Source organism: Lepus europaeus, chromosome 10 (genome assembly GCF_033115175.1).
Source record: "Lepus europaeus isolate LE1 chromosome 10, mLepTim1.pri, whole genome shotgun sequence".
Classification (NCBI taxonomy): Eukaryota; Metazoa; Chordata; class Mammalia; order Lagomorpha; family Leporidae; genus Lepus; species Lepus europaeus.
In genome coordinates, this window is record NC_084836.1 from 111,086,350 (window position 1) to 111,110,642 (window position 24,293).

The 24,293-nt window shown below is 45.8% G+C and overlaps 1 protein-coding gene across 2 annotated transcripts; it reads right to left on the minus strand.

The window, feature by feature from the left end:
* Window positions 1-3,659: 3,659 nt before the first annotated feature.
* Window positions 3,660-22,511, minus strand: SERINC3 (serine incorporator 3). 2 transcript variants are annotated; one of them, XM_062204246.1, is made up of 11 exons: window positions 22,356-22,511; window positions 15,232-15,393; window positions 14,113-14,306; window positions 12,441-12,520; window positions 11,672-11,809; window positions 9,329-9,498; window positions 7,459-7,549; window positions 6,535-6,715; window positions 5,203-5,430; window positions 4,432-4,603; window positions 3,660-4,098 (listed from the first exon to the last, which is right to left on the minus strand). In XM_062204246.1, the coding sequence occupies exons 1-10, from the start codon at window positions 22,392-22,394 to the stop codon at window positions 4,465-4,467; spliced, it is 1,422 nt and encodes a 473-aa protein (XP_062060230.1). In that variant the 5' UTR covers window positions 22,395-22,511; the 3' UTR covers window positions 3,660-4,098; window positions 4,432-4,464. The 2 variants fall into 2 exon arrangements, with proteins under 2 accessions (XP_062060230.1, XP_062060229.1); XM_062204245.1 differs by having other exon boundaries at window positions 3,660-4,603; window positions 22,356-22,510.
* Window positions 22,512-24,293: the final 1,782 nt, after the last annotated feature.

The following is a 24,293-nucleotide window of genomic DNA, read 5'->3' on the forward strand; positions in this document are numbered from 1 at the left end:
GGAACTCAGGCCTGGCCTGCTTGTTGCGTCGGGAAAAGCAGAGCTCACAGCAGGGCACTTTATCAGCGCCTACCTCAAGGAGGGCTGCTCGGGCACACCTGCCACGGACGGCAGCACGAGCTTCATGGAACTGTGTGTGAGCGGGGAGGAGGAAGATCCTCGGGGCATCACTTTTACGAGGATTTTTATTTTACCAGCGGTTCATGTTCTTACTGACCTCGTGCCTCGTACGAGAATCCAGCGACAGAGTGAAATCCCAGCTAGTGCCTTCAGGTGTCCAACGTTCCTTTATGAGGGAGGCTTGTGTAGGGAGCCAGTGAACTCCCCTACATGCCTCTAAGCAGTCTGTCTTCCTTATGGACCGAGACACAACAAGGCCTGGGTTTGTGTCTCTGTTTTGCTTCTTACTAAGCAACCACAGGCAAGTCATTTGCTTCTCAAAGCTTCAGTTTGAGCAATGAAGTTGGGAAATATAAGAAAGATAATCGCCACCTTCAGGGGTGGAGGTGACGGCTGCTCACTGCCTATGACATGCAGCAGTTTATATGGTATCAACAAGGAGGGCTTCAAAAAGTTTATGGAAAATGTGTATCAGGACAAAGCTAGGGCACAGCATTCTGGTGTAGTGGGTTAAGCCACTGCTTGGAATACCAGCATCCCACATCGGAGCGCTGGTTCAAGTCTTGGCTGCTCTGCTTCTGATCCAGCTTCCTGTTAACGTGCTCGTGAAAGCAGCAGATGACCCAAGTGCTTGGGCCCCTGCCAACCACGTGGGAGACCCGGATGGAGTTCCTCATGTGGCCATTTGGGGAGTGAGCCAGCAGATGGAAGATTATAAAGATTTATTTATTTATTTAAGAGGCAGAGTTACAGACAGGGAGAGACAGAAGTCTTCCATCTGCTGGTTCACTCCCCAAACAGCCTCAACAGCTGGAGCTGGGCCAATCTGAAGCCAGCAGCCAGGAGCAGCTTCTTGGTCTCCTACATAGGTACAGGTGCCCAAGCACTTGGGCCATCTTCCACTGCATTCCCAGGCCATTAGCAGGGAACTGGATTGGAAGTGGAACAGCACTCAAACTGGTGCCCGTATGGAATGCCGGTGCCGCAGGCAGAGGCCTAACCTATGCTACAGCGCTGGCCCCAGATCCGATTCTTCCTCTTTCTGCCTTTCAGAGAAATATTTATAATTTTTAAAACCTATGGTTTAAAAAAATTTTAAACCAAAATAAACATGTCCTCTAATTCCATTTTTATGAATTTTTGTCGGATTACTTGTTCTTGACGTGAGGACAAAGGCATCGTGTGGCTCGAGCCCCTCTGCAGTTGTTAGGCCATCACCGATGGGCTGGCTGATTTGGCGGCCTAGGTGCCAGGACAAACAGGCTGGCAGGAATGCATCAGAGAACAGGTGCCCAGGAATGAGCATAAGCCTGGTATCTGCTGTCAGTTTGCAGAAGCCAACGCATGACTCACGCTGACGCCACTGAACACTCACTCTAGGCAGATGTGTAGAGAAGAACACAATCAAGGACTTGTAATGGACCAAAAGCTGCCTACCTTACATCAGACCCAAGTTCTGGTTTGGCCCAGAATATCAAAAGCTACACTGAGAACCTAGTCCGTGGCCATTCTTTGGGAGAGCCTGAGTATCAAGAGAAAGTTGTATTTCCTACCCAAGTACTACCTGGCAAGCCCAACCTAGAAAGTAACCTAATCCAGCAGGATCAGGCTTCCCAGCCTTCTCCCAGCTGTTACTAGTGGCTGAAGAATTCCTAGAGCAAGCGAGCACCCTCTGTGCCAGGCCTCCAGCCACAGTCCTAGGAGGTGCACAGGCTTGTTCATCGTGACAAAACACCAGGTGATTCAACGCAAGAGATGACACCATGACATTTGATGACTCACAAATTATGCCCTGCTTTGAAGTATGGTCCTGGGCTTGCTCACAATGCTGGCATTACTTATGTTTATGCATGATACAGCCGGGAAGACATAGCATATGACCAAGCACAGCAGTGACACTGCTCCCCACCACCGACTGTTAAAGAGTAGTATTTCAAATTAATATCCAAGTTGTCATGAGAAAAAGTAAAAATTTTATTGGACTTTGTTATTTTACAGGTTAGTATTGCTTCTGTTTGAATTACATAAGGCGGAAGGAGGGCACTGTAATGTTTTTGAATTTCAGGACCTTTAAAGCGCTTAACCTGGCTCCTCCTCTTGTAGGCATCTCATTTCCATTGACAAAAGAGCTAACCCTGTCTGCCCCTCCAATCTCTTGCAATCTTATCTCCCTACCTTGACATAAGCCACTGATTCCAACAACCCGTATCAAACCCCGCTTCCATACTACCTTTGCCCCACCCATAAAGCCTGTCCCTTTTATGCTCACCTGTTTAATTCCGTACAAATATCTAAAAAACCCGCCGGATTCTGGCTGAACATCTCTGACCTCTGCATATCATCTTGCCTCAGAGAGATGAGCAGCTACTGTCAGAGTGCTCAGAATGGATCAAGCACTTTGCCCAGTAACCTTGCCCTCTAAGCAACCTTCCATACTAGGCACTGACACTGGGGTGCGGAGAGGTAGCGTCACTTGCCCGAGGTCAGTAAAGCGTGGTGAGTGCTCAAAAATCAGCCAGCCAGTTTGACAGCAGAAAATGGCAAAGCCGGATGCAAACCCAGTCTGACCCCCAGGTTACTAACAGTTCTGCAGGGACCACCTCCCTTCTAACACAGCCTGTTCTTGGTGTTTCCCATGTAAATAAGTGGAACCGCCGTCCACCGTGTCCCCCGTACATAATTAACTGCCAGGGTTAAAATTCTAGTGACTAAGTGGCTCTCAGCTGTCAGTTTCTCTCCATCCCCATTTCTGCTTTCCTGCTTCAAATATCGGATCGGCCTTGGTATTCTGTAAATCCATTCTCTTTGTCAGCCAGTGACTGAAGACGCAGTCTGCTCCTGCGGCTCTGAACATGCCTTAGGCTGCCTTCAGTGTAAGGTCCGAACTCTTCAGTGGGGCTCACAAAGGCCTTCGTGGCTCAGCCCCTGCGCACCTCTCCCAGTCTAGCTCCACGGAACATCGTCTACCCTCTCTCTCCCATTTCTCTCTCGGGTTCCTCCCAACAGCCTTGGCTCGGACACCACTTTCTGCAGGGAGCCTGCAGTGGCATCCGCCACTCCAAGGAGCTCTCCTTGGAGTTCTCTGCAACTCCCAGAGCACAGCCCCACACACCCAGGCTCCAGCTGCCTGGCGGCTTGTTCTCACTCTGCTCTAGACTGAAGTCCAAGATGGAAGAGCCATGTTTAAACATGGTGTGCCATGTTTAAAGCTGCAGCCCAGAACCTCAAAGCCTGGTGCAGAAGAGACACTCGGGAAATCTTTGATGAAAAACAATATTTTGTTCCACCTCCTTGCATGCTGCCTCTCGTGAATACATTTTTTTGACAATGCCTTGTCTCTCATCTACCGAAGTGTCTCCCAGAAGGTATTTAGGACAATTTCTGAAACGAGTTCAAGACTTTGCTCCCCAGTCAGACTGGAAGTTTTAGAAGAAACAGGAGCATCCTGGCTAGATGCTTGACAAACCTGACTGTCCACATGACCAAGAATGGCTGCCAACTCCTCACAGCTGCAAAGAAAGGGCCTTAAAAGCTTAATGTCTATTTTAATCAAACACCTTTATAGTGCAAATATAATAGTCACATGCATTTCACTTTTAACATACTCATAACAAGATCATTACATAGACATTGCAGTGTTTTCCCAAGTGAATCTTCATTTTAATCAAATCTACAAAGCATTTATTGAAATTAAAATATCCAGCAAAGCTACAGACTTGAATCAAGCAGCATCAATGCTGTAGTATTAAAAAAGTAAATAAAAAACTCACAATGTAGAAGCAGTGGCCACATCAGCAACCGCTCTTCTGGGGAAAGACCCAGACACGATCCTTCCCCCGAGCTGTGACACTACACCTCTGCAGAGTGCAAGTACTGACCAGAGTGCTTGGCTCCCAGAAGTAAGGCCTCTCACAGAGGAAGACGTCATATCAACACGTTTTGTTGGTTTTTTGTTTGTTTGTTTGTTTCTTAAGGATACTGCAATAGAAATATATTAATGATGGCCTCAAATATCCAACATTTTTCTATCTTAAATCTTAAACCAAAGTTGTAGGAACCTATAGATCTTTATAAAGAACTCTCTTCACAGCACAGCTGTAGTTCACTTTAAATCACAAAAACATTCCTTTTGTGCTATATCCTTATAAGTCAACATCATATACATATAATGAAAATTTCCAATCCCGCATCACGCATTAGTCAATCTTGCCTTGTGATAGAAACCTGGATTTAGTCAAACTTGCCAAGCGTTCACTAAATATTTTAGTTGAAGCAAACTTAAAAGAGCTGTGAGTTTTCAGCAAAGGAGACCTTTAAGAACTTCAGTGGATCCACGGCACAGGTTCAGCTGAAGTCCCGATTGGTGAGGAAAATGGGAGCCACAAGGGTCCAGACGTAAAGGGCGAGGCACACCCAACTGGAGATGATTTTGACCCACACAGCCGGCCACTTGCTGGTCACATTCTGGAAATTTGCATCGGGGCTAAGAAAATAAGAGAGTCAGGAAAAGGAGTCTGTTATCAATTTCCTGCGCCCTGCCAGCCACAGCCAAGAAATTACCCAGTGCAACCTGCCTGGCACTGCTTCCCAGTGAGGTTTAGAGGGGCCCTGGAGAAGCTGCTAATTTCAGTTCTTAGAGCAAGGGACTAAGTGCCTCGCAGGTGACTGCTTCCTTCTCGAGAGAATGGAAGCCCCTGACTATTCTCTGAACATCTGCCTATTCTAGTTATCGGCAAAAGCCTAGGCCAAAATGGCCTCCCTGGAATTCTCCTTCCTTAGCACACTACTACTTTGATAAGACTATCTCTAGACACAGAAAATCAGTAAACAGAAGACGGCTCTGCTTACTGTCTGCCATGATTTTTTTTTTCCTCTTGATTAACTCAAGTCCAGTGACTTCCACTATGAAGAATTCCAATTGGGTTTCACATGTAAGAGGAGCAAAAGTCCCAAGTATTTCAGAAAAGAGCACTGAACACAGCTTCAGCATATGGGTAAGGGAAGAGGTTCGGGACGGTGGATAGGGATTTGACAGGCAGTCCAACAGGGCAGGTGTCCATTAGTTTCATCACCATCGCTCACCTGTACCAGCTGGTCAGGGTCATCATGATGTACAAGGAAGCCAAGCAGAGCATTAAGTGGAAGAAGGAGTAGCTGTACTGCACTCCCTCCCTCTCATTGTCTATAGCCCGCCGAGGCTGTCCATCTTCTTCATCGCCCGCTCCATTGGCAGCTGTATCGCCGAGGATCACGCTGTCACTTCCTGACAGAGTCAGCTTGTTCACTTGGCTATTGGTGGAAGTGCGGATGCTGGAACGTGATCCCCAGGAAAACAAATCAGAAGGGGGCAATGAAAATGAACCGCTGCCCCTGGCTTGTCTACATGAAGGTTCCTTCTTTCTTTTTCTAAGCCAGCTTTTTAAAAAGGCTTACTTACTTGAAAGGTAGAACAATTGAGAGAGGGGGAGAGAAACAGAACTTCAGTAACAGTTCAGGGCTAGGCCAGGACAAATCCAGGAGCCAGCAAATCCATCCTGGTCTCCCAAAAGGGTAGCAGGTGCCCAAGTCTTTGGACCATCAGATACATTAGCAGGAAGCAGGCTTGGAAACAGAGCAGCTGGAACTTGAACCAACACTCTGATAGGGGATTAGCCAAAACACTTTTGAAAAAGGACAAATATGGAAGACTCACACATCTGTTTCAAAACTTACTACAGAGGTATAGTCATCCAAACAGTGTGGCACTGGCATAAGGACAGACAGACAAATCGATGAAAACAGAACTGAGCGTCCAGAAACAAATAAGTACATTATGATTGACTGACTTTTGACAAGGATGCTATGACAATTCAATGGGGGAAAGAACTGTCTGTTACAAATGGTACAGGGGCAATTGGGTATCCACATGCAAAAAAACCTGTTGGACTCCTACCTCAAACCACATAAAGAGGTCATCACGTCCATGGACAATGTGCACTATGAAAAAACTACTCAGGGGACTTCAAAAAAATTGCATAAAACAAACATCTTTGGTTTCTACTTTTCCATGGACTTTTTGAAGTCCTTCTGTACAGTTTTGTAGTTGTTAACTGTTACTTATAATGATCAGGAACTACAAATTTTTTAAAAGCATAATTTTCAGGGCCGCTAGTCTTGGTCATCTAGGGTCAGGTGAGGATTTTATCCTCCTATAGGAGGAAAGGGAGTCTAAGATTAGAAGAAATTACTCGCTGACCTTTATAAAACACTCTCACACTCTCAGCTGGGTCTGAGGTAAAGTACTTGCAATTAACTGAGCTAAGTTTTTTTTTTTTTTTTTTTTTTAATTTCTCACTTTGTTTTGAAAGCAAAATTACTTCTTCATGTTATTATTAACTTTCATGAGAACCTTATCCCAAGTGCTTTTTAACTTACCTAGAGTATAGAAGGCATAAAACGAAGACTAGCAGCCCTCCAATGTTCTCCAAGTCCAGGAAATGCCCACTCCTTGATGGTGGAGCAGGTGTAGGGGCCACGGTTGTTGAGTTTCCAGGAGCCAGGGTTGGAGTGGCCATGTGTGTGATGATGCTCAGCAGGCTGGGGTTGCAGGAACGATCTGAAAGTGGGACATTCTTCAGCCTCGTCACAGCTCATCTTGCTCCAAGAAGGGAGCTGAGGGGCTGCGTGCACACCACTCAGGCATCACATGGAACAGAGCAACGAGACGCTTAGAAGAACCTGACACTCAGCAGTCAGTACCATACCAGGCACTTCAAAAGTTCATGTTAACATGGAATTAAAAAGTGAAAACATAAATTCATAGGTTTTCATAATACACATTTCCCGTGAACATTCTGAAGACCCTATGTATCATAACTAGTTATATCAAACTTCATAAATGTCAATCTTATTTTATGAGTTTTATAGTTTAAGTGATCAATCTTTTTAGTTCTCTCATGCCAAGGCTTTAAGCACACGAGCTTCACCCTAGTTTTGCTTTCACATAATTCCTTAAGAAAATAAAAACTGTCATGGGGGAGGATGTGCGATCACAGAATATCCTTTTGAGAAATGATCTACAATAACTACAAAAGTTCTTCACGAGTTTCAAAAGCCCCGTTAGGTGGACTGAGACTGTCTACAAGACTGCAGCCCTTCAGGCTGTCTCTATGAACTCTGAACAGGCACAGAGAATAAAACCAAAAGGTAGGTATCAGCAAAGCTACAGTGAACAGCATAGTATACGTTTCAGTAAGTTTCTGTTTATTTTACATTTGCTCCAGCTCAGTTTTCTGTACCCACAAATGGGGTAATTTCCTATTCTGTTCACCCAATGCATCTGCTCCTGCCATTTCTTACCAGGCTCATTGGACATGGCGGACCACGTGAGGTACATGGTGTAGAGGGTAATGATGGAGGACTGCAGGAGGCCAGAGCGAGGCTGGTGTTCCTAGGAGTCAAAGGAAAACAACGTTGCAGGTATTGTGAGGGCTGACTTCCTTCCTGCCTTCCATTTTTTTTTTTTTAAAGATTTATTTATGTATTTGAAAGGCAGAGTTACAGAGAGGCAGAGACAGAGAGAGAGGTAGAGACAGAGAGAGACTCTTCCATCGGCTGGTTCACTCCCCAGATGGCCGCAACGGCCGGAGCTGGGCTGATCCAAAGCCAAGAGCCAGGAGCTTCTTCCGGGTCTTCCACGTGGGTGCAGGGGCCCAAGGACTTGGGCCATTTTCTATTGCTTTCCCAGGCCATAGCAGAGAGCTGGATCGGAAGTGGAACAGCCAGGACTTGAACCAGTGCCCATATGGATGCTGGCAGTGCAGGGCTGATTTTCTAAAACTCAGTCTTCCCTGGGACTCAGTGAATTGTTGGTGACTGAGAACCTTCTGGACCTGCTTGACACTGACAGAGGACCACCTTTCTGTCTGAGTTAGCTTGCAAACAAATCAAAAAGACAAAGCACGTACTACTGATTCTCAAGGCGTTTCATCATCCTGGAAAGTCTTTGATTGACATAAAAGCTCTGATTTTTACTTCCCTGATATAACAGAAAAAGTATAGCTTAGCTCTGCCACTAACTAGTTAGATAACTTTTTTTGAGACTCCAGTTTTCCCCCTTTTAAAAAGATAAGGTAAGGGGCCAACGTTGTGGCACAGCAGGTAAAGTTGCTGCCTGTGACACTGGCATCCCATGTGGGTGCTAGTTCAAGTCCCAGCTGCTCCACTTCCAATCCAGCTCCCTGCTAGTGGCCTGGGAAAAACAGCAGAAGATGGCCCAAGTGTTTGGGCCCCTGCCACCCACATGAAGACCCAGGAGAAGCTCCTGGCTTTGGTCTGACCCAGTCCTGGTCACTGTGGTCATCTGGGGAGTGAACCAGCATATAGAAGATCAATCTCTCTAAGTAAATAAATCTTTTTTAAAAAATAAGGATATGTGATATCCGAATGTTCTTTCCTAATTCATTATCTAAAATACCATGAATTTTTGCCATATAGCATTTAAGATGAAACTCAGACGCTTTAGTTTTGTTTTTAAATAGTAAAACCCTTTTAGTTAAATAGCAAAAACCTTTCTAGTTTAATTCTCTTAACAAATCTCAGCTTATGACACATTAGAATCATTGCCATGATCTAAACACTTCTATAAGAATTAAATTCTTAGCCGGCGCCATGGCTTAACAGGCTAATCCTCCGCCTTGCGGCACCGGCACAACGGGTTCTAGTCCCGGTTGGGGCGCCGGATTCTATCCCGGTTGCCCCTCTTCCAGGCCAGCTCTCTGCTATGGCCCGGGAAGGCAGTGGAGGATGGCCCAAGTCCTTGGGCCCTGCACCCGGATGGGAGACCAAGAGAAGCACCTGGCTCCTGCCTTCGGATCAGCGAGATGCGCCGGCCGCAGCGGCCATTGGAGGGTGAACCAACGGCAAAAAGGAAGACCTTTCTCTCTGTCTCTCTCTCTCTCTCTCACTATCCACTCTGCCTGTCCAAAAAAAAAAAAGAATTCTCCTGTCACCTAGGGTTTTCTTTTTAATGGTGAGGAAATTAGTCATTTCATTAAAATACAGGCATTACCACTCAGTGGCACATTAGATATTTAGTAAGTTATAATTATGAAGACTTTAATATGAGAAAGTGGAAAAAAAATCAGACAAAGACTCACGTACAAGCTTCCCAGGTTATAAGCTTTGCATGAATTCTTTCACAGAAGAAAGAAGTAGGAGCCAACCATACCTGAATTTTTGGAAGGATGGATACAACAGAAACCACAACACAAAGGATCAGATTAATACTGATGAAGAACTTGTTTTCTGTGCAGTCATCTGGTTTGGTGTAGTATGTGTAGAGCAGCCCCACAGACACGATTGACAGGATATAAAAAAGGCTTGTAACAGACAGTAAAGCTGGAAAAGAGAAACCAGGAGCAATGTCACAACTCTACTTCACTTACACGGAGGAGAATTTCTTCTACTCCACATAAAAATGAAGAAGCAGCATTCTACTGTTCTGGTGATCAATACAGCATGCATTACATAGCAAAATGTCACCCCCAAGATCAAAGTTTCAGGCTGTGTTAAAGTGAATCAATGTTAAATTCCAAAATCCACCAAGCAACTGAACTTACTTCCAAGATTACTTTATTTGATTTCACATATTGTTAGCTAGATATTTGAGCATCATGGCTGTTACTTGCTAAGTAATTCACACTTTAAGCTTCTGTTAGAAAAAGGAGATGATTCCTGGTCTTCCAAATGGCCTGCTCCACAGCAAGCTATGCGGCAGGATGGTGTTATGAGAAAACAAAACATGCATTTTTCATGGCAGTTTTCCTGCAGCTGCTGGCTACCTAAATTCATTTCCCATCAAAATCAATCAGACTATATCCCTGGGATGGCAAAGTGGCTTATCTGCTACTTTCAAATATCTAAGGAAGTGTTCCTTTCCATTCACATGGAAAATGAATGATTAGCTGTGTAACTCTGAAAATTAGAATACATGAAACAGAGCACACAGTACACCAAGACACATTACAATAATCTGGAGTTCGGTTAACTCATGTTCAGGACAGACTTACTTGAGAAAACTACTTTCTACTTAATGGATTTTGCATGTTTAAAATTAAAATTTTTATAGTAACTTGCTAGCACAGTTCCTAATGTTTTTCTGTCTGAGTACACAAGATTTATAAGTACACTTAGTTACTCGAAAGGATGGTCAATCTACAACTCATTATTAAATTCTTGTAGAGTTGTGTAACCCTAAATGAATTATAGAAAACAGAAGTAAACAGGCAAAAAAATAAAAGGTAGAAAGTAAAGGAGAAGTTTGAGGATTCCCAACTCATAATGATAAATGACAGATACTATTTTTAAAACCCTTTGTTGAAAGAAATAGTCACCATTATCAATTTAAGTGTCCGAAAATAGGGCAAAGGTCAAATAAATTGATATACCATGCTGTGGAATAATAAGTAATTGTATGGAATGGAATATCACGCAGATGTTAAATAAATAAGATCATAGAACAATAATCCTGTTTTAATTTAATTACTGAAATGTGTCTGCACACAAATACATAAAGGGGTGGTAATAGTGACTGCATTTAGGAAAGAAAAATGGACTGCAGGTGGGTAGAGATTTGCATTTTTTTATTTATAAATTTCTATCACTTGTGTTTATAGTAAACATAGCATTCTTTTTCATATATATATTTTAAAGAAGCTAAATAAAAATGAAACTGGGCATTTCGATAGTATGTACTAAAAGCATTTAAAACATTCCTATCTTTGACACTTCTGCTTCAGAAATCTAGCCCAAGAAAATAATCAGATGTGTGCTCAAATAAATATGATTAGCTATTTATTACTGGACCATAAACCAAAATATAGTCATGAGTTTCTTCTAAGTTTAAAAAAAAGCCAAACTAAAATATTCAAATGTATAATACATTTAAAAATAAATTGTACAGATTTTTCAGTAATCTTTTTCTTCCTTTTGTAGACATATGTACACTTAGAAGACTAGAAGAATAAATATATACCAACTTGTTAACAGTGAGTATTAGATGTTGGATTATGGGAGAATTTTTCTTTCTGGGTTTTTTTTCCAAGTTTTTGACACAGAGTTATCTATTATTTTTATAATGGGAAGGGGTTGGAGGTGAAGAAACTCAGCAACTGTCAGTTTTTAAAATGAAGTACGGCTGGGTCATTGTCCCTAATGGGTAGAAGGCTAAAAGTGTCCTACCCATGATTCCATAGGCTCCTATTCGCAGCAGGGACCTATCACTGGAGGTGTGGAGCCACACTGAAGGAAGCAGTCAGGACTGCTCACCCACATCTGATGAGGTGTGGGCAGCTGTCCTGTAGACCCCGTCTGAGTTCCGTGTGCACAAAACCAAAACTATGCCACTACTTCCAGTGATGCATCTAACTCAGAAACTGACTCAGCTGGGATTTAGCAGTTTTTAAAAGGCAGCTCCACACTGGAAATGTATACTTTTAAATCAATGGCAATTTCATTAAACACTGTGCTTAAGGCAGCAGGATGGCTCTCGGAGGCAAGTTTAGATACCTACCAGCATACCAGACCCTTGGGTTTCCTTCTTCCGTACGATTTACCCATGATTCATTCCAAGAGTGAGCCAGGTCTACCAAGAGCACCAGTTGGATGAGGATGAAGAAAGCGGCTCCTCCCATGCCAACAAAAAACCACACTGCAAATCAAAAGGATAGAGTTATTCTTTACCATAGAAGCAGCATTTCAGAAATCTGGTGTCCAACATTCTGAACAGATTTCAATTCAAATAAGAGACAGGGAGTAAGATACTCTGTCTCTACCAGTACAGCAAGATTATTACAATTCCAACTCAAAGGCATTCTCCAAGAATGTTCTGTTGGGTTTCGGATCTCTTAAATGATACTGTAAGTCTTTTTCTTTACTTTTAAAAGGGAAAAGAAAAAAAAAAAACCGCAGTGGAAAGCCTGCTGCCCCTTGCCAACATGTTAAGGAAGCAGGTTAAAACAGGGATGATGGAGCACAAGAGCTCCAAGGACCCCTGCTGATAAGCTCTCTAACTGCATTTTGCCAAGAGAGAAAGTAAACTGTTTTAAAATATTGGCAAAATACATTAAGTCCATCACAACTGTATGGTTCGAGAAAAGTTCAGAAATGGGCTGAATGCCTTCTGGCCTTCATCAGTCACCGTCTTACATTAATACCAAGTCATGTAACTGACGTCATCTTATCTAACTGCCAGCTCTGCCAAACGAGCAATGCAATGTAGCTAAGGCAATCGTGCGCGGTGCGTGGTATCCTGTAATGAAGCCTGCACGAGGCAGCCATACCTGAGGTGAAATAGCCCCCAGGAATGTAGAAGGATCCAACCATGATGCCAACAATGGCGGCAATTTTGAAGAACCAAAACCTAGTAAAATACAAACATGCATTTACAAATGCTAATTTTCATCCTTACACTGAGAAACAAGAACTTCTGAAATGTAGAACTAAAGCTTGAACATCATTTTCAACAGGATTGTCTGGGCTTATTTCTTCATTCAACACAAGGCTGCTTCATTCACTCAGCATTTCATTGAAATAATATTAGCACAGGGAATAAGTCATTCACATTCATAATGAGAGAAACACCAAAACTGAGGTCTCCCTACTCTTTGCATGCAGAAGTAGGCGTTTCTCGAGTTCCCAGGAGTTCTAACAGCATTAGTTGTACAGAGTCACTGACTATTCTCACCAAAGCCTTCCTGTACTACACAGGACATAAGCATCTGGCCCACAATCTACAGCTCATTACTGACAAATCCAGGACCAAAGCTGAGTTTCAGGCCAGAATCTGTAACGACTGCCTGGACGGCAAAGTGGAAAGAATGAGGCTTTGGAGATGCCAGCTCCAGCCCTCGCTGGCTGAGGGGTCTCAGCTGACTCATTTAACCTCTCTGAAATTCAGTTACTCCATGTGCACAAAGGGAATTAATTATAAGATGCCTAACATTTACAAATTCCCTTCAGCCTTCAAACAAGAACTATATGCATTGGGGATGAGAAGCGGGAAATAACAGAATACCTAAATTAGTGACTCATATATCATCACTGGTTTTTTTTTTTTTTTGTATGCTATTTATATATCAGGTACACGTCTATATATAAACAGAAAGAAAAATAACCATGAGTGTGTATGTATCCGTGTGTGTGTGTGTGTGGTGCCTAACACAGCATCTAATTTATTTGACAGGTGTTCAATAAAAATTTAGGTACTTGAGGCCAGCGCCGTGGCCCAATAGGCTAATCCTCTGCCTTGCGGCGCCGGCACACCGGGTTCTAGTCCCGGTTGGGGTGCCGGATTCTGTCCCGGTTGCCCCTCTTCCAGGCCAGCTCTCTGCTATGGCCCAGGAGTGCAGTGGAGGATGGCCCAAGTCCTTGGGCCCTGCACCCCATGGGAGACCAGGAGAAACACCTGGCTCCTGCCTTCAGATCAGCGTGGTGCGCCGGCCGCAGTGCGCCGGCCGCGGCGGCCATTGGAGGGTGAACCAACGGCAAAGGAAGACCTATCACTCTGTCTCTCTCTCACTGTCCACTCTGCCTGTCCAAAAAAAAAAAAAAAAAAAAAAAAAAAAAAATTAGGTACTTGAAACAAACGTTACTTAAAAAAAAGAGGGCTAGCACTGTGGTGCAGAGAGTTAAGCCACTGCCAGTGATGCTGGCATCCTGGCTTCAGCCTGGCCCAGTCTCAGCTGTTGTGGCTATTTGGGGAGTGAACCAGTGGAACCAGTGGACGGAAGATCTCTCTGTCTCCTCTTCTGTAACTCTTCCAAATAAATAAATAAATCTTTAAAAAAGCAGGGGGCTCCTGGAAATGATACTGAAACAATTTCATTTGTATAATAGATCAGAAATACATCTGGGCCACTGACTTATATACTCTATACCTTCCATCAGATCAGCAACATTAACTGCTGGAGACGAGTCACAGCCTAATATAAATTAATAATTCATCTTACGTACCCATTGTGTACTGCTGCTCTGGGATCTTTACTTGTTTTTACTTTTAACATGAGCAGAAAAAAGGCAAAGAAAAAGATGGCCAAGGCAAAGTTGATCCGGTAAACAGCTTTATAACCAACCAGGACATCACAATCTTTATCCGCCTTTATTTCAGTCATCTTTATTTGGAATCCTCCTTCACAGAATCCAGGAATCTAGAAAAAAGTAATGTCAATGCCATCGGAACACCCACATTTAATCAGAGATTTGGGGCAGGCATTGGTTGTAGTGGTTAAGACACCACTTGGGAGGCCGTCATCCCATACTGAAGTGTCTGGGTTCAAATCCCAGTTCCGCCCCCAATTCCAGCTTCTTGATGATGTGCACGTTGAGAGGCAGCAGGTGAGGGTTCAAGCAGGTAGGTCTCTCTGCTATCCATGTGGGAGATCCCCAGTGAGCTCCTGGCTGCAGCGCGTCAGCCGCAGCTGCTGTGGGCATTTGAGGAATGAACCACCAGATGGGAGATTTGTCTTGTCTTGTCTTTCTCTCCCTGTCTCTCTGCCTTTCAAATAAATTTTAAAAATTTTAAAAACTTTATAATCAGACATTCTATTCCACTACAGGAAAGCAGAGTAATAAAACTGACCGCTTCAGCAACTGCAAGATTGATGGGTCAGGTTTTCCTCTGTCTTCCACATCCACTGTCTTGTTACCAGATTGTGTAAACACTTGGCATTTAAAAATCAGAAGTGCTCTTCTTTCTCTCTTTACAATGAGGTTATCTCCCACATTCCCAAGTTTTCCAGCTACAAACAACTCCTTCCCACGGTGAAGGACTTGTTTGGTTTAGATGCTTACATCTTTAACCTTTAACGCTTTGGGTCCACTCTTCTAAACTGTTTTCTCTTGAGAAGTTAGGCAAAACCCTGAAGATGTTTGTTATGTATACATTTATTTCTAGAAAAGGACTAATATCTTTATATTTTAGTGTCCAGATGATATCCCAAAAATCATTTGAAAACCCAAAATTACAATGACCTTCATTGAGTATAACGGTATGAATAAGTATTACCAAAATACTGTGAGCGATAATAAAATAACCAGCACAGGAGTCCGAAGGGTTCTGTTACTTCTACTCACCTTCTTCAGCTGAGCTTCCATCCCATCCACCAGCATGATACAGGACACGATCGTGCCCAGGAAGAGAATCGAGGCATAGATGAGACGAGTTACAGTGGAGTTCTTACTGTTGGGACAGCAGCTGCACAGCAGGCACGACGCACCGCTGCAGAGGCACGGGACCTGCAAGAACACGCGGACCACCTGAGCAGAAGCTAAGGCAAGCCACACTTCGACAGTTTTAACCGAGAGAACCGTGGGCTATGGAGTCAGTATGATTTCTGCTCCTTTACCTCTGTGAGTTAGGTAATCTAACCCTATTTCTGCAAAGCAAACTCAATAATAGAATTTTCTTTCCTCAGACTGTGCTGTTAACTGAGCATTCAACACAGTGCCTAACACACAGTAAGAGCCCAATAAACATCATATTCACATGCAAAGCATACTTAATGTTAAAGCAATGAGAAAAATAAAAACCTACCTCTACTTGCTGTTTACTGAGAATTCTAGTTACCAAAGTTGGTCTTATAGCATAAAGCAGCATTACATAGAACCCCTCTTATAAATAATGATAGGAAGCGTAATTTACCTCCATTCTAGGGTAACCTGGGTGTTTCTCAGACAGTTAAACACAGAATTATCCTATGATCTAGCTATGCAACTAAGTGTATACCTCACAGCCACCTCAGTGAAACAGTTGTTCCAACAGAGCCATACAGATGAACACAAGAATGTCCACCGCAGCACTCTGTACAATCTCTGGAAGTAGCGATGACCCACACGTCCATCAGCTGCTAAGCACGCAAGGTATGACTAAAATGCGGCATCTCCACACAATGGACCAGCCAGCTCTACAAAGGAAGCTGCACTGTACACGGCCCACCTTTACCCTCAGAAACATCACGCTAAGTGAAAGCAGCAACACAGGAGGTCATGTATTAGCCCACTTATATGAAATATAAACTGAAAAATCCAGAGACAGAAGACTAGGGGCTGGGGGAAGGAGGGGATGGAGAGTGACTGTTCAGTGGGCATGGGGTTTCTCTTTGGGTGATGAAAATGTTCTGCAATTAGATGTGATGACAGCCAAACACTGAATGGACTAAATGCTGCTGGGTTATTCCTGTTAAAATGGTTAATTCTACGAATTTAAAACACAGAACCCGGCTCACTGGTCAGCTAGAATCTGCTCAGCATCCTGGGGGAGACAGGTGATAATTTCAAATGTTCTTATACAGGATTAGGGAATTTCTCAAATTCCTTTTTCTTTTTTTTTTTGACAGGCAGAGTGGACAGTGAGAGAGAGAGAGACAGAGAGAAAGGTCTTCCTTTTGCCGTTGGTTCACCCTCCAATGGCCGCCGCGGTAGCGCGCTGCGGCCGGCGCAACACGCTGATCCGATGGCAGGAGCCAGGTGCTTCTCCTGGTCTCCCATGGGGTGCAGGGCCCAAGCACTTGGGCCATCCTCCACTGCACTCCCTGGCCACAGCAGAGAGCTGGCCTGGAAGAGGGGCAACCGGGACAGGATCGGTGCCCCGACCGGGACTAGAACCCGGTGTGCCGGCGCCGCAAGGCAGAGGATTAGCCTAGTGAGCCGCGGCGCCGGCCAAATTCCTTTTTCTTAAAAAAAGATTTATTTGAAAGACAAGGCCAGCGCTGCAGCCCACTAGGCTAATCCTCCACCTGCAGCACCGGTACCCCAGGTTCTAGTCCCAGTTGGGGCACTGGATTCTGTCCCAGTTGCTTCTCTTCCAGTCCAGCTCTCTGCTGTGGCCCAGGAAGGCAGTGGAGGATGGACCAAGTGCTTGGGCCCTGCACCTGTATGGGAGACCAGGAGGAAGCACCTGGCTCCTGGCTTCAGATCAGCACAGTGCGCCGGCCATAGCAGCCATTTGGGAGGTGAACCAACAGAAGGAAGACCTTTCTCTGTCTCTCTCCCTCTAACTCTGCCTATCCAAAAAAAAAAAAAAGGCAAGAGTTACAGAGAAAGAGGGAGAGAGAAAGAGAGAGCTCTTACATTCGTCGGTTCACTCCCCACATGGCGGCAACAGCCAGGGCTGAGCTGCAACCAGCACTCGTGGGATGCTGGTGTCACAGGTGGCAGCTTAACCCACTGGGCCACGACACTGGCCCCCTCAACTGCTTCGACAGGTGAGGTTACCAAGTCACATTACAAGGACAGACTAATTCAGAATCAGCAGAGGTGGAAGTAAACAATGTATGACTGGCTTTAATAATAGGGCCCCAGTAATCTACTCTGTGGCCCCTTGGGTTAATTTTACCTTGGTTTTCTGTGGTTTGGGGTAGGCTGCTAAGCTTCTTAAAAGCTTAACTTTCTATCTGGAAAATAAGCATAATACCACCTACCTGAACAGGGTCACTGTATGAAAAATGAGGTGGTATCAGCAATATAAAGTACTAGCATAACGCCTGACATAGAAAGGGCTCCATACATCATAATGGCCATGACTATTTGCATTTGCAGCAGCAAGGAGAGACTGGCCAGCCAGAAAAGTCTCCAATTTTTAACTAAAATGAGGCAGAGGCCAAATTGGAAGTCTGTATCTAGAAACAGAATTTCAAATGTTTTACAGCCAAAAAACAATGCTTCAGGTTTATTTCATCCACCCACTCACACTCCTAGCTCGCCAGCCACTTTTTCATAGTTATTGCCTACTTAATGTCCATTACCAGTGAAACTGTCTCTCCAAAATTCACATTGAGCGCTAATTCCCAGTAATTCATACTGTGACTATATCTGGAAACAGGATCACTGCAGACATGATCAGCCAAGATGAACCCTAGTGGCCTAGTATAGGCACCTAAGCCAATATGACGAGTGTTTTTCTAAAAAGAGGAACTGGGTCCCAGACTGGCAGCAGAGGGCAAACCCAGGTGATGACGAGGCAGAGACCTACAAGTCAGGGGATGTCAAAGATAGGTAACCAGAAGCCAGGGAGAGGCAGCAACAGATTCTCCCTCAGCACTCCTAGGAGGGAACCCAGCCTAGTCTCCAGGACTGAGAGACAATACATTCCTGTTTTTAAGACACCCAATCTGTAGCACTTTGTTACAGAGCTCTAACTACCACACCCACTTACTTGTCTCTGTTGTAAATACCTTGAGGAAGAGACTGCCTTTACAGAGGGTTTTTTTTTTTTTTAAGATTTGTTTATTTTTTTGAAAGGAAGAGTTACAGAGAGGAAGGGGAGGGAGGGGGTGGGAGGGAGAGAGAGAGGGAGAGAATCTTGCATCCACTGGCCATTCCACAAACGGCCACAATGTCCAGAGCTGGGGTGATCAGGAGCCAGGAGCTTCCTCTGGGTCTCCCATGTGGGTGCAGGGGCCCAAGGATTTGGGCCATCTTCTACTTCTTTCCCAGGCCATAGCAGAGAGCTGGATCAGAAGAGGAGCAGCCGGGACTTGAACCAGCACCCATTGGGCCACAACACCAGCCCCCTCAATTATTTTGACAGCGCCAGACCCTTGTACAGTTTTATCTTTTGTACCTTTTCACAGCTGGTAATCAGTAACTATCCATGCAACAAGCCTGTTCTATGTTTTATATGTCACTTCTCTATTTCAGTAAGAACATCTCTATTCCTCAGTTGCTTGGGCCAGAATCCTGGAGTCATCCTGGATGCCTTCTGTTTTTTCCAATCTGTCAGCACATCTTCTATCCTCCAACTGCAGCAGAATCTGACCACTTTCACAGCATCCTTGGCTCTCATCTCAGTCCAAACCACTGCTATAACACTCCCCTGGATTAACCGCATTAGCTCCTATTCCATTGCTGTGAACCTCGGAGATAGCACAGGATGATTTCCAGCTGAAGAGATTTGCGATTCAATAGCTGCAGGGGAAAAACATACCTCCACTGAGCTGCCACATCTGCCTAAAAGCTGGGGCTTCTGGGACATGAGGGTGCCATAAACCCCCTCTCCAGGTGCGTTTTAAGGCCATCAAAGACAAAAGGCCTCCAACCTGCATAAACAGGCAAGATCACAATCTTATCTCCCTTCATTCTCCTAAAAACACAGTTGTTTTCCCTGAAGAAACCTCCTGGTCTTCCCATGGAAGTCCACTTCCTCTTCTAGGGCAGGGAAATGCTCCACACTCCAACGGCCCCTCATACTCATCACTGAGCCCTCCTGTCGTGTGTGTCTTGCACACTTAAGTGAAGTTTTTCTCTTGTTAACCTTTTATCAGTTTAATTTGCAGGCCCTCAGAAACTGACTCCAAGAGGGTAGAAGAAAAAGTTTTCCTTTTCTATACAGCATTACCCTCACTTTTCAACCATCTATTCTCCACAGCAACCACAGAATTAATTTTGCTAAAAAGATCAGGGGTGGGCCTTGGGCCAGCTGTTGACACCCACATCCCATACGGCAGTGCCTGGCCTTAATAACCACTCTGGCTCCTGACTGCAACTTCCTGCTAATGCAAACCCTGGGAGGCAGCAGACACAACTCAAGTAACTGTGTCCCTCCAAAACTTATGTTGAGGGGGTGCTGTGGTCTTTTGGGGAATGAACCCGTGGATGGGAACTCTGACTCTCAAATAAATAGAAATTGAAAAAAAAAAAAAATGCACTAGCACTAGCACTCCTCTTTCAAACTCTGCAGTGGATTCCCACTGAAAGCCAAAGTCTTTCGAAACCTGTAAGACCATACGGTAGGGGCCAATGCTATGGTGTAGCAGGTAAAGCCTCTACCTGCAGTGCCGGCATCCCACATGGGCGCTGGTTCGAGTCCCAGCTGCTCCACGTCTGATCCAGAATCAATGGGAAGAACTAGACCCATTTCCCCTATAAACCTGGTGTGAATACAGTCTGTGCGCTCAGCTCTCAGCTTTCTGCTGAACTGCCCACCTGGCCTGCCAGGTGCATTCTCTCCATTTAACCAGGTAACCTTGCTCCTCAGTCTAAGTGACTGGGCACTCTCTCCGATTCTGACAGGTGCCCTAACCCAATAAACCTTGCTACCTTGCTTACCACTGCTCTCTGTCTCACATCTGAATTTTTTCTTGCATGAAGACAAGAACCTAACAGGTCTAAATGGGTACGTTAGTTAACTATGAAAAATGTGTTTCCTACTTTAAGTCGAGGCCAAAAAAATCGGCCCAGCTCTCCTAAATGACAATTGAAGATTAACAGTTTTAAAGGGTGGGAAATGCACTCTGTCTCTAAGAAATGGTAGTGGAATGAGCTGAGGCTGAATTCTTGGTTAATCACATCAGTTGGGGAATTAGGAAACGAGGAGAGACTTCAAGGAATCATACTTCTCTGAGGCAGGTACGGAAGAAGAGCCACACACTCCCTTTCACAGAGCCTACATTTTCCTTGACAGTTAATACAGTGATTTAATTCATTTATTCACTCTGTCCTCACAAGAGCTCTGGAGAGGAGGAATGCTGGGGTAGTTACCTTCAGGGATCAATGTGGGAAATAAGTCCACCCAGGACCACCTACCACAAAGGACTCAGCAAACACGAAGGAGGCAGAAGAGAGGCTTTCACTGATTCCTGGTCTTGAGAGTGTGACCAGACACTGAAAGTGGGCACCACCCTCAGAAATTCAGCTCTTTGGGGGCAGGTGATGTAGGGGTTCAGTCACCGCCTGCCGTCTGGGTATTCCACATGTTGTGTTTCCCAGCTGCTCCACTCCTGAGCCAGTTCCCTGCTGGTGTGCCTGGGAAAGCACAGATGGCCCAAGTGGCTGGGCCCCTGCCACCCACCTGGGAGACCCACAGGAAGCTCCTGGCATTGGCCTGGCCCAGGGCTGGCCCTTGTGGCCATCTGGGGAGTGAACCAGCAAATGGAAGACCTCTGTTTCTCCCCCTCTTTCTGTAACTCTGACTTTCAAAATAAATAACTAAATCTTAAAAAAATAATAATTTCAGCTCTTTTAATCCCAGTTCTCCAATGACAGAGCATCATAGTAGGTCCAAGCTAGACCCCGACAGCACCTAGGTGGGATGGGGTAATAGAGGAGTGGGTGCCCAGACCAGCTGCTGGGCAGACAGGAGAAAAAAGAGGACTTACACTCTGGTAACATCAAGGCTGGCACAATTCCAGGAATTGAGACACCAGAGCACTTTGTAACAAGCACCCAGTGGCCGCAGATTACAGAATTACTGAAGGTTACAAAGATAACAAGTGGTGGGGCAGGCACCAGCATCACACATGGCCATGCACAGGGTCCAGTCTTGGCTGCTCCACTTCCGATCCAGCTTCCTGCTAATGTGCCTGGGAAAGCAGCGGAAGATGGCCCAAGTGCTTGGGCCCCTGAACCACACAGGAGAGCTGGGTGGAGTTCCAGGCTCCTGGCTTCTGCCTGGCTTGGCCCTGGCCATTGGGACTATTTGGGGAGTGAACCAGTGGATGGAAGAGCTCTCTCCCACTGGCGCTCTCTGCCTCTCTCTGTAACTCTGGACTTTCAAATAAATAAATAAATCTTTTTAAAAAAAGATAACAAGTGGTGCAAACTCAGCAGTTGACCTATTTTGGCGTCTTTGCAACTCCATCCGAGGGGCTACCGAGGCCTGGTATCACGGCCTTGCGCTAAGGCTAACCTAAGTCTTTTATGGAAATGCACCACTGGGTCATTTCTCACACAAAGGGCCCCAAATGTACAGCCCATGGCCGCCCAGCTCCGAATAACAATCCACAAGACCCTTCCCTCGCATCAGAACGGCTCCTCGGCCACACAGCCCGCTGCTCTGGCGAATCCCGAGCTATGGGGGCGGACGTGAGCCAAGCCAACCAGAACTAAATGACGCCATCCGAGGGGGTGCTAGGAAAAGCACCCAGCAGAGCCCGCCCCGGGAGCTGTCATTCCTCCGTCCCAGCCGGCTCCAGAGGAACCCGGAGTCTGGAAGGTTCGCGGGGCGGGGCAATCGGAACTGTAAACAATGGCAGCCTGGCTTCCGACGTTTCTCCCCCTACCCGGAAGGAGAGCCGCCTGCCCCCGGCCCCCGGGCGTCGCGGCCCGGGGCCCACGCTCGCGAGCCGGGAACAGCCGGGCCCGCCCCAGTCTCCCATGCCCCGGGGCCTGTGGGGCCGAGGACCGCTGGGGTCTAGGTTTGGGGTCTCCATCGCCCTCGTCCTCACACCGCGGGTCCGGCCAGGACACCGCTCCGAACTCACCCAGCTGGCGAGGGAGCAGATGCCCAGCACAGCCCCCATGGTGACGCTGCGGCTGGAGGTGACCTGTCCGGAGGCTTCCTGCGCGGTGGTAACTGCCAGCTGAGGCGTCGCCCCAGAAACGCGACGGTTCCCCGGGCCGGAAATACGGCCCGCCCCTCCCTGGACGTGGGGCGTACGTCATCGCGCGGCCCCGCCCACCACCCCTTCCGCGGCGGCCGAGGGCACCTGTCATTGGTTGAGGAGGGCGTGGGCGGGGCTAAGCCAGCCTCGGGGTGCAGGTGCTGGGAAGGCTGGATTCTGTTTTGTGTTCACTGGCTGCTCCTTATTTGCAGAGACCTAGGGGGTACGCGGATGCTCAGATCTGCCCTCACAGAATTTGTGATCTGCTTAAGAGGAGATATAAATGCACCATCCTGTAGCGTGATAAGTACTGTGAAGAAGTATTATGGGGGTAATACCCTCTCAATAAGAGAATAGTTATAGCCTATCGTGTAAGAGGAAAGTGATTTAGCTGGGGAGTAGTCTTGGTAGAATCTCTAAATAATTTACATATAATTTGAGAACTGACGGATGAGTCCTCTAACCAAGGAAAGATGGGCATTGTTTTTCCTAGAATGTGAGATGTACTCCACTTGGGCTAACTGAAAGGACTTTAAGTAACACTGAACGGTAGAGTGGCAGCGTCCTGTTTCAAACCAGCAGGCTAGTCCTTTGAGGCCAGCATGAGGACTTCTAACAGCTGGTACTTGGGCCATTGGCACCCACGTGGGAGACCCAGACTGAGTTCCAGGCTCCTGGTTTCCACCTGGGTTGCAACCATTTGGGGATTGAACCAGTGGGTAGAAGATGTGTGTGTGTGTGTGTGTCCCTCTCCCTCTGTAATTCTGCCTTTCAAATCTTTTTAAAAAAGATTCTAAAAATAAAAATAAATTTTCAAAAGACAAAGAGAAAGACATCTCTCTCATCTGAGGTTCACTTCCCAAAGGCTGGCAACCCTTCTCTCTCCTCTCACGCCCACCCCCACCCCTCCCCAAGCCAGATTACTTCAGGATCACTGATTGTTTCTTCCTATCTGGATACAGCCTGACTGGGCTGATGGCAGTTCAGACTGTGACCAAGCCTGTTGATCAAATCCCACCGGGAACACGCCTGTAGTCAAAAGGAACTGGGTTTATTCACTGTATGTCACATAATACAGACACTCTGAGGTGTCTTGGTGAGATACTGGGAGGAGCCTATTTCTGGATTTGGGTTTGTGCTGGACAGCTCTAGATAGTCTAAGGAAGGAGCAACCATTTTGGATTGGACACGGTCAAGAAGTGGGACAATTCTGTGATTAGGTATCTTAATTGTTCCCAGCAGGTGGAGGATTGAAGCAGGGCTGGATTTGTCACTGGAAAAGAAGGTGGACTCACTCAGGCCAGTCAGAAGAGGAGGGAGTTGAGTCCTATTTGTGGTGCTGGGGTGGTTTTGTTTCTGATTCCAACTACAGAGCTGGCTGGTACTTATTTCTGTTCTGTGAACAATGTTTACATTCAGAACAGGGGGTCTAGCAGCCAGCTCCGCAGGTTTTCATTTGCTCACCTGCAAACATTTCATCCCTGAATATAACATCCCACCCACCTCTTGGTGTTTCTAACTCTAAATGATTAAATGTGTCTCCTCTTGTAGTCGCCTGCTTTTTGTTACTTTAAATAAAATAACAGAGAGAAGCTTTTTGGGAAAGAAAAGGTTTATTTCAGCTTAAAGCTTAGAGAAAACAGTTCAAGATTGGGCAACCCCAAGGTCTAGCATCTGTGGAGGCTGGTCACAGCAGGTGCAGAGGCACGGCCACATGTGAGTGGAGAAGCAGAGAGAGAAAACCTGGGTCAAACTTGAACTCAAAATTATACCCAACCTTCTTTGGAGAACCACCCTCCAAGGGCATACCCCCAGTGA